The sequence below is a fragment of the Bos mutus genome, chromosome 24 (assembly GCF_027580195.1).
Source record: "Bos mutus isolate GX-2022 chromosome 24, NWIPB_WYAK_1.1, whole genome shotgun sequence".
Classification (NCBI taxonomy): Eukaryota; Metazoa; Chordata; class Mammalia; order Artiodactyla; family Bovidae; genus Bos; species Bos mutus.
In genome coordinates, this window is record NC_091640.1 from 23,913,107 (window position 1) to 23,930,255 (window position 17,149).

General features: G+C 37.7%; 1 protein-coding gene across 1 annotated transcript in view; it reads left to right on the forward strand.

Annotated features, from left to right (window-relative positions):
- The window catches only part of CCDC178 (coiled-coil domain containing 178), a 379,230-nt gene that overhangs the window by 11,233 nt on the left and 350,848 nt on the right, over positions 1-17,149 (forward strand). Inside the window, exons 2-3 of the mRNA XM_070361801.1 lie at positions 3,537-3,626; positions 11,647-11,786. Coding sequence (XP_070217902.1) covers positions 3,537-3,626; positions 11,647-11,786 — 230 coding nt within the window. The remainder of the gene's footprint in view (positions 1-3,536; positions 3,627-11,646; positions 11,787-17,149) is intronic.

The window sequence follows — 17,149 nt, forward strand, 5'->3', positions numbered from 1 at the left end:
ATTTATTTATTTTTATTTTCCCGGCTTTATTGAGATGTAATTGACATGTAATGTTTTAAGTTTGTCCTGTCGTCATGCAGTCACTAAGTCATGTCCAATTCTTTGTGACCACATGGACTGTAGACCTCCAGGCTCCTCTGTCCTTGGGATGTCCCAGGCAAAAATACTGGAGTAGATTGCCTTTTCCTTCTCTAGGAATCTTCCTGACCCAGGGGTCGAACCCAGGTCTCCTGAATTGCAGGCAGATTCTTTACCCCTGAGCCACCAGGGAAGCCATCCTGTGTAAATTTAGTTGTACACTATGATGATTTGATGTTTGTATGTATTGTAAAATGCTTACCACAATAAGATCATTGAACACATCCTTTACATCACATAATTATCATTTTGTTGTTATGGAAAAATGTTTATAATCTACTTTCATTTCTATTTTCAAGTATACAATACAATACAGTTAACTATAGTCTCCATGCTATACTTTAGATCTCCTGAAGTTTTCCTCTTACAACTGTTCCCTTTGACCAACATCTCCTCATTTCCCCGACCATTGATTTCCGGATTCTGTATTTTGTTCCATTCATCTATGCATCTGTATTCATGCCAGTACTGATAGCTTATGGTGAATGGTGTTGGATTCCTGATCTCTGAAGAAGATTTAACTTCGGGACCAGGGACCAGGGACCATGCTTGATCACTCAAGTGCTTTTGTGTAGCAGAGTTTTATTAAAGTGTGAAAAGAGACAGAGAAAGCTTCTGACACAGACATCAGAAGGGGGACGGAGAGTGCCCCTCTTGCTAGTTTTAGCAAGCTGCTTTATGTCTGTCAGAAAGCTATTAATCAGATAAGAGAAACACCTCAAGGCTGAGGGAGTTTCACCAGGCCCCTCTCCCACAATGTATATTTTTGAGCTAGGATGGCATGTGGTGTGTCATCCCCCAGTCATGAAACAATTGATATGAATACTGGTTTGTTGAGCTATTATCAGCCCAAGGTTTGAGAAAAGAAAAAAAAGTTAGTCCGAAAGGCAAATTCCAAAGCATAGTTTCATTAACATAACTTAAGAAAAACATTTCCATAAGAAAAACGAATTGGTTTGCTCAAGATTTGAGAAAAGTTAAATTCAGGTGGAACCAGGTGTCTGCATAGCAACACAAAATTTTAAAAGACACTTGCAGCCTATTCGGCGAAGGCAATAGCAACCCACTCCAGAACTCTTGCCTGGAAAATCCCATGGATGGAAGGAGCCTGGTAGGCTGCAGTCCATAGGGTCGCAAAGAGTCACAACTGAGCGACTTCACTTTCACTTTTCACCTTCATGCATTGGAGAAGGAAATGGCAACCCACTCCAGTGTTCTTGCCTGGAGAATCCCAGGGACGGGGGAGCCTGGTGGGCTTCCGTCTATGAGGTCGCACAGTCGGACACGACTGAAGCGACTTAGCAGCAGCAGTAGCAGCAGCCTATTTCCTCTGTTTGGAGACCCCTGGCCTTCCTGCCTGTTACCCTCTCCGTACCATGCTGTTCTGATTATTATAGATGCAATATATTTTGTAGTGCAATTTGTAATGCAGTTTGAAGTAAGGAAGTGTGGTGCTTTTGGCTATTAGGAGTCGTCTTTTTTTTTTTTAGGAGTCTGTTGATATTCCAAGAGAATTTTAGGATTTAAAACAAATTCTGTGAGACATGCTATTGCAATTTTGATAAGAATTGAATTGAGTGGACATTTTAACAATATTTACTCTTCTCATTAATGAAGAGTAAATCTTTCCACTTATTTGCTGTTCTTCAATTTCTTTCACCAGTATCTTACAGTTTTTTGTGTATGGATGTTTCAGTTCCTTGGTTAAGTTTATTCCTATGCATTTTATTCTTTTCATGCTATTGTAAATGGGTTTGCTTTGTCTGACGTACCTATGTATAAGGTAATATACATTTATGTATCAGTTGCCTCTGATATCTTTTGGTTTCCATTTATAAGGAATGTATTTTTTCATCCCTTCATTTTGAGCTTATATATGCCCTTAAATCTGGAATGAATCTCTTGTAGTAGCATATATATAGATACGTCTTGTTTTTTTTTTTTTTAATTTGCTCAACCACTCTGTGCTTTTTTATTGGAGAGTTTAATTCATTTTCATTTAAAGTGATTATTGACAGATGAGGATTTCCTAATGGCGTCTTGTTGATATCTTATGCATGTTTTGTAGTTCTTTTGTTTAGTTGTTCTTCTCTTGCTGTCTTCCTTTTTGAATTGATGATTTTTCATAGCAGTATACTCTGATTCCCTTCTTTTTTTTCTTTGTGTGTCTACTATATGTTTTTGCTTTGTGGTTTCTTTAAAGCTTAAATGAATTATTTAATAGATGTAACAGTCTATCTTGAGCTGATAGCAACTTAAGTTCAATCACATGCAAAAACTCTACCCTTTTAAATACCCTGCCTCCAAATTTTGTGTCTTTGATGTCACAATTTAAATCTTTTATATTTTGTATCTATTAATAAATTATTGCAGTTATAGCTATTTTAGTATTCCTGTCTTTTAACTTTTATACTAGAGTTAAATATTTAATACCTCACTATAGTATTGGAGTATTCTATATTTGAATATACACTTACCTTTACTGACTTGTTTTATGTTTTTATTTTTGTGTTACTAATTCATATCCTTTTAACTTGAAAAACTCCTCTCAGCATTTCTTATAAAGCAGGTCAAATAGTGATGAGCTCTCTCAGTTTTTTGTCAGAAACTCATTCTTTTTCACTTCTGAAAGACAAGTTTGCCAACAAAGAAGCTGAGGTCCTCTGCAGAGCAGGCACTGGGAAACATGATCATTGCTGCTTCATGCCTGATGTTGATAGCCTTTACCATTCTTCCTGTGCCAGGCCATCTTTATGCCTCTCAGCTTTGCTGATCTCTGAGTGGGAGGAAATAAAGGACTATCCTTTGTGCAGTTCTCCCAAAATTTGATTCATAAGAATTGTTTATCATTTCAGTGCCCCCAAAGGGAAGCTGGTAGCTCCCACTTTCCCAGGGAGAGGGACTATTTCAGACCAGAGTTTTCTCAGCATGACCAGTGTCACTTACGGGACTGGATAATGCAGACAAAATGAAGCTCTCTTCCTTGCCATTTCGTGTGGTGGTTCTGTTTTTTTATATTTTTGGTCCATGTGGCTTAAGTTTCTGAAGTGGACTCGAGCTTCCCAAGGCTATTTTTGTTTACATGTCACTGTCTGATTGTTAATGATTATTGGTAGATGGAAGCTAGGGTCTCCAACCCCACCGTTTTGGTGATGTTACTCTGAATGACTTTTTTTTTGCTTTTAATAGCTGTGTGCTATTTTGAATACCTTCTTGTAAGAGTTAAGCCAATCGAAAATGAAACATCTGAAGATATTCTACTATGTTTTTGTTTAATATCGATATTATAGTTGCTTTTTCAAGGACAACACTTTTACAACATAGTTTTGTACATTATTTTGCTTGTTTTAAATGTATATATTAACTACTCACGGAAATTTTTGTTTTCTTTTAAAAAGACAATGCCACATCACAAGCTTTGGTTCGATTTGTTACTCCTGAGGAAGCTGTTGAGGTTATTCATGAAGATAAGATGACAAACACTGAAGGTGAGGGCAGAATCTAAATTGTAGAGTAACCTATGTAAACTGTATTTATATTCACTCATTTGTTTCTGATGCCAGTGTTACATTTTTATTAAGAAATAAACCTAAATATCATTAATAGTTAACAATGACTGATATATAATATATGGACATAATATTTTAATAAATTTCATCAATAGTGTATTGTTAATTAAAATTTGATCATAATAATTGTTTATAATTTCAGAAGTTTATGAATTTTAAAAATAAACAGTTTCTTTATCCTTCATGTTAGGACTGACACATGCTGGAAATTTTCCAGTTCATTAAGGATATGTTTCTTAAAATGAAAAGAAGAAGGGCTAATGTTTGGGGGTTGTGAAATCCAGAATTAAAAATTGTTCATTGAGATTCCATGAAATGTTAGCTCAGAAAGTGTTTCTGGTGTCCTATGTGGAAAGAAGTAGAAAGAGATGGGTAAATGTATGCATTTTATGTATGCTGCGTGCTGAGTTGCTCAGTCGTGTCCAACTCTTTGTGACCCAATGGACTGTAGCCCGCCAGGCTCCTCTGTCCCTGGGGATTCTCCAGGCAAGAATACGGGAGTGGGCTGCCATGCCCTCTGCCAGGGGATCTTCCCAACCCAGGGATCAAACCCGGGTTTCCCACATTGCAGGTGGATTCTTTACCATCTGAGCCACCAGGGAAGCCCCATTCTATAGTGTTTCATATTTTTTCTCAGATCATTCCCGTGGAGAATTCCATATTTATCAAAATATTTAATCTTAATTTTTGTTAATTTAAGCCCAGTTCATCACCTGTGCTTCTGACCAACTACTATATATTATTAGTGGTTTCAGTTTATACCCCTGCCTACCTAGGTTTTGATTAATTTGCTACAGTGGCTCACAGGACTCAGAGAAACATTTTACTTACTAGGTTACTGGTTTATTATAAAAGAATATAATACAGGAACAGCCAGATGGAAGAGGGGCATAAGACAAGATATGGAGGAAGGTCACAGAGCTTCCACAAGATATGGAGGAAGGGATGTTGTCTCCAAGCATTCCAGTCCCCCCAAATCTTCATATATTCAGCAACCAAGAAACTCTCAGTTCCCTGTCCGGTTGAATTTTTATGGAGTCTTCATCATATGGGCAGGATTGATTAAATCACTGACCAGAGATTGTTGATTCACCCTCCAGGCCCTCTCCCCTCCCCAAGGGTCAGAAGTTGGTGGTGAGACTGAAAAGTCCAACTCTGTAATCAGAAGATTGGTTTTCCTGAGTCCCCATCCTTATCTGGGGTCCAAAAATCACCTCATTAGTATAAAAAATGACATTTTAATTGCTCTCATCAGTTAGGAAATTGCAAGGGTTTTAGCATCTTTGTGCCAAAAACAGATCAAGACTAAATATGTATTGCTTATTCTAAATCACGGGAGCTTCCCTGATAGCTCAGTTGGTAAAGAATCCACCTGCAATGCAGGAGATCCCTGTTCAATTCCTGGGTCAGGAAGATATGCTGGAGAAGGGATAGGCTACCCATTCCAGTATTCTTGGGCTTCCCTTGTGGCTCAGCTGGTTAAGAATCTTCCTGCAATGTAGGAGACCTGGGTTCAGTTCCTGGGTTGGGAAGATCCCCTGGAGAAGGGAAAGGCTACCCACTCCAGTATTCTGGTCTGGAGAATTTGTGACTCTCTGGGTCACAAAGAGTCAGACATAACTGAGTGACTTTCAGTTTCACTTTCATTCTAAATCACAATATCAGAGCAGTGTATGACAAATGAATACTTTGGAACAAAAGTATCTTCAGTATTTTGAGTAACATCAATTTGTTCGTATGCCTTTTAAGAATTAAGAGAACTGTTAATGAATAAGGACAGATTTGAACTGAATATTGAAGGATATATTTGTATATGAAATGTGAGGAGGGAATTTAAGAAAGAATGGAATGAATCAAATAGTATGGTGAAATAACACAAAATATGGGAAAAGTAGGTTACTTTGAATTCAGCATAGGAAAAATCCAGAAATATAAAGATAATTGGTTAAAATAAAGCTTGAAATGATCGAGGTGCAGTCAAGAAGCATCTTGAATTTCAGGCTCAAAAGTGTGAACTTCATTATTGCTTAGTCCCTGGTCCTGTATAAATTTGATTGGTGATGTTATGTTGCCAAATCTTTTGCTTGAAAATTTGAGTCTGAGTGTGCTCTGCAGAATTATTTGGGTACAGGAGGAATGTGGAAGCGATTGTCCTAAACAAACTATCAAATAGTTCTCCAGAAAAGAGAAGTTTATTTGGATCAGCAGATTCAAGGTCTGCAACCATTATGAACTATGTGCAAATTCCCCCCAGTTCCCCCAAGGCACACTCTCTTACGTAAGGGAAAAGAAGTCAGGAGAGCTACAGTAAACAAGGGCTTCCCAGGTGGCGCTAGTGGTCAAGACTAGAATGCTACCAGGTTCTTTAATTCTGTCACTAGGGAATGGTTGGTGGTCTTTTTATCAAACAGATTTGTTGAGAGAAAATTTAAATACAATAAAACCCACTCATTTAAGTATACAGGTCAATGATTTGACACCCATTTAACTACCATCTTAAACAGGGCGTAGATACTCTTTTCAGAACGTTAGTTCATGTCTTTCGTGTTCACTATCACTTTGTCCCACCTTTCATATCCACAGATATCATTTCAGTTTCACCATCTTAAAATTTTAAATAAGTGGGATCATTCCACTTATGTGTCCTTTTGTGTCCAGTTTCTTTCAAAGTCTGAGAAAGAGGTCTGTGAGATTCATCCCTGTGGCTGAATACATTAGTAGTTTCAATGTTGAATATATCAGCAGTTTGTTCATTTTACTGCTCAATAGTATTCCTTTGCATGAGTGCTGTATAGCCATTGACAGAAACTTTGGGTTTTCTAATTTTGAGCTATCATAAAGCTGTTATGAATAATTACACATAAGTTTCTTATGGACATATTTTTATTTATCTTGGACAAATACATAGAAGTGGAGTGCTGAGTCATATGATAAGTGTATACTTAACTTTTATAAGAAACTGCCAAACTGTTTTCCAAAAATCATTGACAATTCCACCAGCAACATAGCAGTTACAGTTGTACTGTATGTGCGTGCTCAGTCACTTAGTCGTATCTGACTCTGCAACCCCATAGACTGTGGCCCGCTAGGCTCCTCTGTCTGTGGGATTTTTCAGGCAAGAATACTGCAGTGGATTGCCATTTCCTCCTCTAGGGGATCTTCCCATCCCAAGAATCAAACCCATATCTCCTGTGTCTTTGGCATTGGCAGGTGGATTCTTCACCACTGAGCCAACTGGGAAGCCTATAGCTGTACTGTATTCTCACTAATACTGACTGCCAATTTTTAAAATTTTTGGCATTCTAGTGATTGTGAAGTTGTACTGCACTGTGAATTAAATACGCACTTTTCTGATGATTAATGATGTGGAGCATCTCTTTACATGCTTGTTAGTCATTTGTGTATTATCTATTGGAAAAGCCCAGTCTTATGCCCATTTTTTATTGGGTTGTTTTCCTGTTGTAAATTTTCTCCACACATTCCATATGTAAGTCATTTGTCAGATATGTATCTGTTTCCTCCCACTCTTGCTCATGTTTTCATTTATTATAATAGCTTATTGAGGCAAGCGAAATGTTTTGATATTGGTGAAGTCAAATTTATTTTTTCAATGTTTCTCTCTCTCTCCCTTCCTTCTTTCCTGCCTGTTGTTTTGTTTATTTAATTTTTTAAAGTGTATTTATTTTTAATTGGAGGATAGTTGCTTTACAGTGTTGTGTTGGTTTCTGCTGTACATCAACATGAATCAGCCCTAAGTATACATATGTCTCCTCCCTCTTGAACCTCCCTCCAACATCCCAGCCCATCCCACGCCTCTATGTTGTCACAGAACACCAGGTTTGAGCTCCCTGTATCATTCAGCAAATTTTCACTAGCTATCTGTTTTACATATGGTAATTTTTATGTTTCAATACTACTTAAAAATGTTTGCTCCTTGGATGAAAAGCTATGACCGACCTAGACAGCATATTAAAAAGCAGAGACCTTACTTTACTAACAAAGTTCCATCTAGTCAAAACTATGGTTTTTCCAGTAGTCATGTATGGATGTGAGCGTTGGACTATAAAGAAAGCTGAGTGCTGAAGAATTGATGCCTTTGAACTGTTGTGTTGGAGAAGACTCTTGAGAGTCCCTTGGACTGCAAGGAGATCCAATCAGTCCATTCTAAAGGAGATCAGTCCTGAGTGTTCATTGGAAGGACTGATGTTGAAGCTGAAACTCCAATACTTTGGCCACCTGATGTGCAGAACCAACTCACTGGAAAAGATCCTGATGCTGGGATAGATTGAAGGCGGGAGGAGAAGGGGATGACAGAGGATGAGATGGTTGGATGGAATCATCAACACAATGGACATGAGTTGGTGATGGACAGTGAAGCCTTGGCATGCTGCAGTCCATGGGGTCACAAAGAGTCAGACACAACTGAGTGACTAAACTGAGCTGAACTACTTTCCCAATTGCCTGCTTGTTTTTTAAAACTATTTTTTTCTATTATGTCCTGTCCTTTCTTGTTTGTGATTGAGAAATACAGCAGTTATTCATGCCATGTCCTCTATATGTAATATGTCCTTTTGTATCTGGCCGCTTAAAGATTTCCTCTTTAATTGGTTTTCTCTCTTTGATGTTCTCAGACATAGTTCTCTTTCTGTTTTTGTATTGTGTGAGATTTTTGAGCTTATTGGATGTGTGAGTTGATGTTTCTCATGAGATTTTGAAGTTTTTTGGCTGTTATTTCTTCAAATATTTTTCTCTCAAAATTTCCCTCTCTTCTCCTTCCAGACCCTCAACTTCACATATTCTGGACTTGATTATATTTTATTTTTTCCCTAGAATAACTTGAGGATCTGTTCTTTTTCTTCATTTTTATTTCTTTTCTTTAGATTGGATAAATTCTATCAATCTGCCCATTCATTCTTTACTCAGGGAAAGGTCTCTTCCTAAGTTCCCCCACCACCAGTGTATAACAAAACTAAAAGGAGCTTTGTTTTTCATTAAAAAAAAAAGTTAACAGTACTTTCTGTTCATTACACAGAGGCTTTGCAAGGAGAAGAAATTATTTCTAAACTTATGAGCGCTAGCTTATTCTACATTTTGGAAGAAAACCAGGATATTAAAAGGGGTAACGGAATGTGAGAAAAAAATATTGTGTTTGGGTAAGAGTTTTTCCTCAGAGAACTGACTTCAGATAAAGGCATGATACAATAATTTCAGTGATGGATGTAAAGGAATTACATATTAAAAGCAGAAGAGAAGGAAGAATGGTGGTGATAAAATCTTAAATTATAGGGCCTGTGCGAATAAACTGTGTAAGGATCTAATTCACTGAGTGAGGAGAGTTGGCAGTTAATGAACATAAACAACGCTTTGCCCACACAATCAGACCATCAATATTTTTTCTCAAAAGGAAGTTTCATGTTGCAGTCTCAACAAACCTCAACTCTGGTTAGGTCCAGAAGGATCCTACGCTTATGCATTAATTCTGAGCAAGGATGTTGGAGTTGGGCTGATTTTTAGAGAGAATGAGTCTCCTGCCTGAGTTTAATTCTTGAAATACTTACCCGATTTTTTATGCACGGTCTTTACAAGGTAGAGCTCTATCAACTTAATGTTTGACTAAAACTGTTAATTCATTTCATTATGGAGTTGTAGGTGAAAATGATCTTATATAACACCCTGCCATCTGGTTCTGGTTCATGTATTCAGTGAGAAATCTAAGGTTAGAGATTGATTAGTTTTATCTTAAAAATCACAGTTATCAGTCAGTCAAGCTGATAAATGTGTGACCAGAGACAGCAAGTTTAGTGACCTAAGTGTACCTATAATGTGTGCAACATGAAAAAGAAGCGGAAAGGAAAGTTGTAACTCATACCCTTAGTATTAAGATAGAGCAGTCATAAGAACTCATGGATTCTTGTTCTTTATTCTGCTGCTGTAGTGCCGTGTCTTTTGTAGACTTTTAGTGCAAACTCTAACTTTACAATATTTCCTTTTCCCCACTTTACCATATGTAAAATGTAAATCCTAAACCATGGAGTGCTCTGGAAATTAATGAATAACTCATCTGGTAGGTTGAGAATGGCACATGTAGAAAAATGTTAAATGAGTCATTGCTCTCCTTGTTTCCCCATTTAATGAAGCAAAACAAATGCTTTGACTATAAGAAAAACTGCCTGCTTGTTAAATGTATATTAAAACCCTATTTTTAGAGGGCTGGACAACATGCCTGTATTAGGATATTTGGATAAGAGATCAATGTGTAATTTTTATCAGCTTGTTTTTTTTTTTTTTCTTTTCTTTTTTGGTCCTCTGAGTGTTACAGAGATGAAAAAATATATATCTGTGTATGAAATAAAGAGGAAAAGTAGAATATAACAAAAAAATAGTCATGCCAAGTATGTGTGTTCACCATGGTCAAAGCAAAGTAAAATACATTAGAATATCAGCGCTGATATCTTAAAGGAACATTCGAACTTCACAAACAAGTGATGTGAAACTTTTGAGATGTCTCTGAGATATCCTTTTAGAAACACTTCTCTTCATTTCACCTCATTTTTAAATATAAAAACAACCTTCATGGTATTGTGTATACTCCCAAGCCAGAGAGAAATAGTTTAAGTCCCAGCTCTCCCGCCTCTCACTTCTGTGCAGTGCAACATTTGATGTAACAACTTCTCTAAGCTTTGATTTCCTCATATATGAAATCAAGACAAGAACCCCTTTCAATTGATTGTTGTGAAGATTAAACAAAATGTGGCATCAAAAGTGCTTAGCATAGCCCCATGTTTGGTACATATATTTAGTGCTCAAAAATGTCAAAAAAATATGTATTTTTTCCTGTGTGGACTATTATTCTGCATATAGGATATGAACATATATGGGATAGACACATTGATAAATGAAACCTATGCCATTTTGACAGATAATGCATATTTGGAGGAGGATATTTTGAGATTTCATTTAAAGATATTTAAAAGACTTCAGTTTATATGAAGCTGTCTAAAATATTTACCATCTCTATGTGTTGACACTGAAACAAAAGGCTCAGACTGGAGGCAACAGCATTGCTTCCGTGTTCCTCAAGGTCAACTGAAATGAGAACATCAGTCTGTTCTCACTGAGGCCCCAAGCCTATTTTGTGTCTTGCATTTATGATCAGTGATTGCAGCTGTAATCCAGCTCAGCAGAGTCCTTAGAGGCCACAGGACTGCAGGTAAGCACTTTGGTGGGGCTTCATGGACAACTTCGCTGTGCTTCTGCAACCTTCAGTTGGTTCAGGACATGCCAGGATTAGAATCACCGAGGCACATCGGACTGAATGGATTTTATGATGAGTACAACTTGAATGCCACAGTGAGAACATCAATCACTCTTCGCATGAGACTTCAATTTTCAGAAATGGAAGGTAGAAAATGAGGTTATTATGAGGATGATGGGGACCTGCTTTTATTTATTTATTTTCAGCAGGAGAAACCATGCTGAATTTAAGGAAGAACTTCAATGCATAAGTGGTTGGATATTATTTACACTGGGACACGTGGTATCTCTTTGAGAGGAGAATTTAAAATATATGTCAAAGTCACTTCTTAAGTGATTTAAGGTCTATGTAGAAACAAATGGATTAACTGATTTTCTGCCTTTTTTCTTTCTTTTTTTCATGATGCCATGGAACACTTCAACTTTTAAATTTTCTTAAAGTTTTGGTCTCATCTCTTAGGTTTATTTTTATTTGTTGCATTTTATGTTATAAATGATCATTTTATTTTAGTTTTCAGATTATTAGAAGGTTCATTCTATAATTCTCTGACATTTATCAATCTGTTGATTGAAGTTGGAGTGTTAGTGCTAGTAAAGCAGAATACTTTTTGTATATTCTGAATATCAAGGTTTACTATTCTGTATGTAACTGAGAACTGATGTCCTCTGTCTGCTTTATCTGTAGAGCTGAATAAAGGCCTTTATTTTGGCTACCCATGCCGACGTGAAAGCTGTGCTTTAGTAAACATCCCGGCTCCATGTGTCAACAAGATGATTGCACACATTGAGGATGTGGAGTCTAAAATACAGGAGCATCTGAAACGGGTAAGTCATATCTAACGTGCTGAAATTTTTGTATAGGGTCTATAGGTTTCCCTGGTTGGCTCAGTGGTAAAGAATCCACCTACCAAGCAATTAATGCCCATTCAATCCCTGGGTCAGGAAGATCCCCTGGAGAAGGAAATGGTGACCCACTGTAGTACTTGCCTGGGAAATCCCCTGGGCAGAGGAGCCTGGCGGGCTACGGTCCATGAGGTCATGAATGAGTCAGACATGACTGACTGACTAAAGAACAATAACATAGGGCCTATAAGGGTCCCCAGGAGTTATTTATTTATTTATTTTTAATGATTCTTGCACTTCTTTATAGAATCTTTGCTCAGTTGCACAATTTACTAATCTGGACATGTTTTTGATAGTGTCACTTCAGAAGTGTGAAATGACCTTATTAAATAGATTTTTTTTTCTCCTGCATGTTTGTTCTTTATCCAGCGGCAATCATGCTAAGTAGTTATTTCCATAAGCCAACTTGACTAGTAAATTAAATAGTATTTACATCCTTTTCAGGGACACTAAACTGATTAGATGTTTAGATGAGTAAATTGGTGTATAAAAGGACAGAATGCCCTTTCTAATGAGTTATTTGGTTCTAAAGAAATACTTAAAAGGTCTGTTAAAAGAGAATATAATGATTCTTTGTCTTTTTAATGTTAAAATTTGCCTTTATTATTCTGAAGGTAGTTCGATCTTGAAGTTACTATAACTATCTCTTATTTTCAAAGGATAATTTAGGAATGATTGAAAACCTTCTCATACCTTTTATTCATATTACGTTTCTAAGTAATTAATACACAACTACACTGCCCAGATAGGAAGAAAAGTTTGCCAGAAATCTGTGCTATTTCTTTTCCTTGATCACTGTTACTGTTTCTGGCTCTGAGAGAGTTCCAGTGGGCCCTTGTCATGCTTGATCTAAGGTGCTATTTCCTTTTAGAGGAGTTAGAGTGCAGAATTTAAGATCACAGCCCTAAGAGCTGCAACTTCTGTGAACTTAGATGAGAATGGTGATAATGATACCATGTTAGATAGCATATGACATGCACTCAATATATGTTGACTATGTATTGTTATTTTAATAACATTATTTATATCATTCTATGTTAGTATTTATATCTGTTGCTGCTTTGTTCCCCCAAATTAGAACACTCCTTCAGAAAATGCATTGCAGGTCATCTGTCTGATGGTGGCCTGGGCCTTGAAGAGTATAAGTAGATAGGAGAGAATTAATATTAATTAATATGATATGCTGGGACTTCTCAGGTGGCTCAGTGATAAAAGAATCCACTTGCCAATGCAGGAGACGCAAGAGACTTGAGTTCAATCCCTGGGTCGGGAAGATCACCCAAAGGAGAGATTGGTAACCCACTCCAGTATTCTTACCTGGAAAATCTATGGACAGAAGAGTCTGACGGGCTACGGTCCATGGGGTTGCAGAGAGTTGGAAACAGCTGAGCACAGACAGATAGAATATGATATGCTCTACACTTCACAAGTGTTTTAACTAACAATTATATGTTGCTAACATGATGAAAATAGATTGATAGGTGTGTATGAATAGTCAAAGGCCCCCACCTTTGGCCTCACACTGATAACTCCTGTCGATCCACAGTGGCATTAGAGTAGAAGTACTACGCGCCATAAATGCAACGTGCTTGAATCGTCCCCAGACCATCCCCCAAGCCTGGTTCGAGGAAGAATTGTCTTCGTGGAACCTGTCCCTGGTGCCAAAAAGGCTGGGGCCACTGCTGTAATATAACTCAGAACTATTGTTGAATGGTTACTGTTCTAACTGATAGATGGAGAAATAATAATTTTAAATAGTTTAGAGTCTTATTTATGGTCGTAAGACAGAGTTGGGATTCGATCACACTCCCCTTGTTACCAAAGCCCATGTTCATTACCCATTCCTGCTTGGGATTCTGAGCGGTGAGCTAACTGTTAAAAACAATGGCTAATGGGCTAGCTAAAACAATGACCTTGTGCATGAGTGCTCAGTTGCTTCAGTTGTGTCCGACTCTCTGTGACCCTACAGACTGTAGTCCACCAGGCTCCTCTGTCCTTGGGAGTCTCCAGGCAGGAATACTGGAGTGGGCTGTCATGCCCTCTTCCAGGGGATCTTCCTGATCCAGGGTTCAAACCTAGGTCTCCTGCAGGCAGATTCTTTACTGCTGAGCCACCAGGGAAGCCCCAAAATGACCTCACATAAAGTAATTCACAAAATAAGCTAAGTATTTTACAGCTTATCTTAAGGAAAATTGAAAAAAGCAGCCTTTTTCTGTAGATATATTATGTAAATAAGCCAGCTGCCATAAGTTTCTCCATCCATTCATAGATGCCTAAATGTAATTCTGAATCTTGAAAAGAAAATTCCTCAAAGTAGAGTTACTGTGAACATTTTACCTACATTTATTTTGTATAAGTGTGAGAAAACATTGGAAAATGATGGAAATAACCACCTGGATATCTTCCCATACAAATAAGAGGTTTTGATTTGCTTTTCTTCTACCTTATACACCCACACTGCCTAGACTAAAGATGATTTTATTTAATTTGAAATTATCTCTACTCAGTTGAAAGTATCTTTTTCATTTAATCAATACAAGTCATTAAGGTGCTACCATGACTTAAAAGAATGGCTCAAAGAGAAACTATTTAGAAATCATTCTTTAAATATAAAAAATTCATTGTACATAAGTAATAACTTTATCATTAATGGCAATAATAATATAGCTAATATTTATTAAGTGTTTACTGCATATCACAGGCTGTATTAAACACTTAATATACATAATTTTTGAATCCTTATGGAAATCTTGTGAGGTAGAAACTGCCAATATCCCCAATTATGGATGAGGAAAATGATTCCAAAAGTTGATTTCTCCTTTCTCCCAGAGCTAGTATCCAGACCAGGTGTGTCTCAGACCTAGGAACATCCTATTCACTACTATACTAAATAATCTCTCTGCTTAAGAGTGTATCAACTGTGAGGACGCAATAACATGAATGTTAAAAAGGCTTATAATTGGAAAACTTTGCTTTACTTATACCGTTTTGTAACTGTTTTTAATTCTGAAACCCTTGTATTTGATCATCTCATCCTCTTGATCAAATACTTTGAGTTCTTTCATTCTGCTAATTCTGTTTCATTTGAAACTTCAAACCTTAGATCACTGTTTCCCATTGTATCATACCAATATTTTTACTTCCTTGCCTAATCAATTCATCTCTTAAAACACTCACTAATTGATATATTTAGTCCTTTACTTCTTTATTCTGCCTTCCTTTTAGTCTGACGAAGTGCCAGATCTGATGAGCTCTTGTTAATGGTCCGCCATCTTCACTTCTACATCCAGGCTTCTGAATAGTGATGGAGAACATTACACAATAATCCATATTTGAGATATTATGCATTCATGGTCTCCAACCTCAATGGGACCTTTAATAGTGCTCTGAAATCATTCTATTTGTCAACCTGAACCTTCTCTAGTATTCTTTGGTGGCTTCTCCAGTCCTCTCTTTTGTTTAGGTTTCCAAATCCTCCTCCTCACTACTCTTTCATCTCTTACTCCTCAAAGAAAATAGGAGACAAAATAACAGAAATACCTCAAACCCCCTTATCTCACCTATGAACATTCTTGAATTCCACAAACACAATCTCTTTGTCCTTCTGTGGAATATTTCCCCCTTCACCACAATGGCTCCCCCTTCACCTGCATTCCATCTTCTGCCTTTGCAAGGATCTTGTTCCAGCAGGCATTTTTCTCACCATCCTATCTTCCAGATCCCCTTTTTTTCTTAACTCACTCCTATCAACATTTAAAATATTGATTTTTCTTGTTTTCAGGAAATTTTTTTTCATTGCATGCATACTCTTAAATATATCCATCCCCCTTTCAGTTTCTCTTCTCATTACACTTAACATCTGAAAAGAGTTGCCTAAATTTATTATCTCTGATTCCTCACCTCCCAAATACTCATTCATTCTTTGCAGTCTGTATTTGGCCCCCATTATTCTAATGCCAAAGACTGCTCATACTACTGAACAATTGCACTCATCTCACACGCTAGTAAAGTAATGCTCAAAATTCTCCAAGCCAGGCTTCAGCAATATGTGAACTGTGAACTTCCAGATGTTCAAACTGGTTTTAGAAAAGGCAGAGGAACCAGAGATCAAATTGCCAACATCTGCTGGATCATGGAAAAAGCAAGAGAATTCCAGAAAAACATCTATTTCTGCTTTATTGATTATGCCAAAGCTTTTGACGGTGTGGATCACAATAAACTGTGGAAAATTCTGAAAGAGATGGGAATCAGACCACCTGACCTGCCTCTTGAGAAACCTATATGCAGGTCAGGAAGCAACAGTTAGAACTGGACATGGAACAACAGACTGGTTCCAAATAGGAAAAGGAGTTCGTCAAGGCTGTATATTGTCACCCTGCTTATTTAACTTCTATGCAGAGTACGTCATGAGAAACACTGGGCTGGAAGGAGCACAAGCTGGGATCAAGATTGCTGGGAGAAATATCAGTAATCTCAGATATGCAGATGACACCACTCTTAATGGGTGGCTCAGAGGGTAAAGAGTCTGCCTACAATGCGGGAGACCTGGGTTCAATCCCTGGGTTGGGAAGATCTGCTGGAGAAGGAAATGGCACCCCACTCCAGTGTTCTTGCCTGGAAAATAGCATGGATGAAGGAGCCTGGTTTCAGTCTACAGACTACGGTCCATGGAGTCGCAAAGAGTCAGACACGACTGAGCAACTTCACTTTCATTTTATGGCAGAAAGTGAAGAGGAACTAAAAAGCCTGTTGATGAAAGTGAAAGAGGAGAGTCAAAAAGTTGGCTTAAAGCTCAACATTCAGAAAACGAAAATCATGGTATCAGGTCCCATCACTTCATGGGAAATAGATGGGGAAACAGTGGAAACAGTGTCAGACTTTATTTTTGGGGGCTCCAAAATCACTGCAGATGGTGACTGCAGCCATGAAATTAAACGCACTTACTCCTTGGAAGTAAAGTTATGACCAACTTAGATAGCATATTGAAAAGCAGAGACATTACTTTGCCAACAAAGGTCCATCTAGTCAAGGCTATGGTTTTTCCAGTAGTCATGTATGGATGTGTGAAGAAAGCTGAGTGCCGAAGAATTGATGCTTTTGAACTGTGGCATTGGAGAAGACTCTTGAGAGTCCCTTGGACTGCAAGGAGATCCAACCAGTCCATTCTAAAGGAGACCAGTCCTGGGTGTTCTTTAGAAGGACTGATGCTAAAGCTGAATCTCCAGTACTTTGGCCACCTGATGTGAAGAGTTGACTCATTGGAAAAGACTCTGATGCTGGGAGGG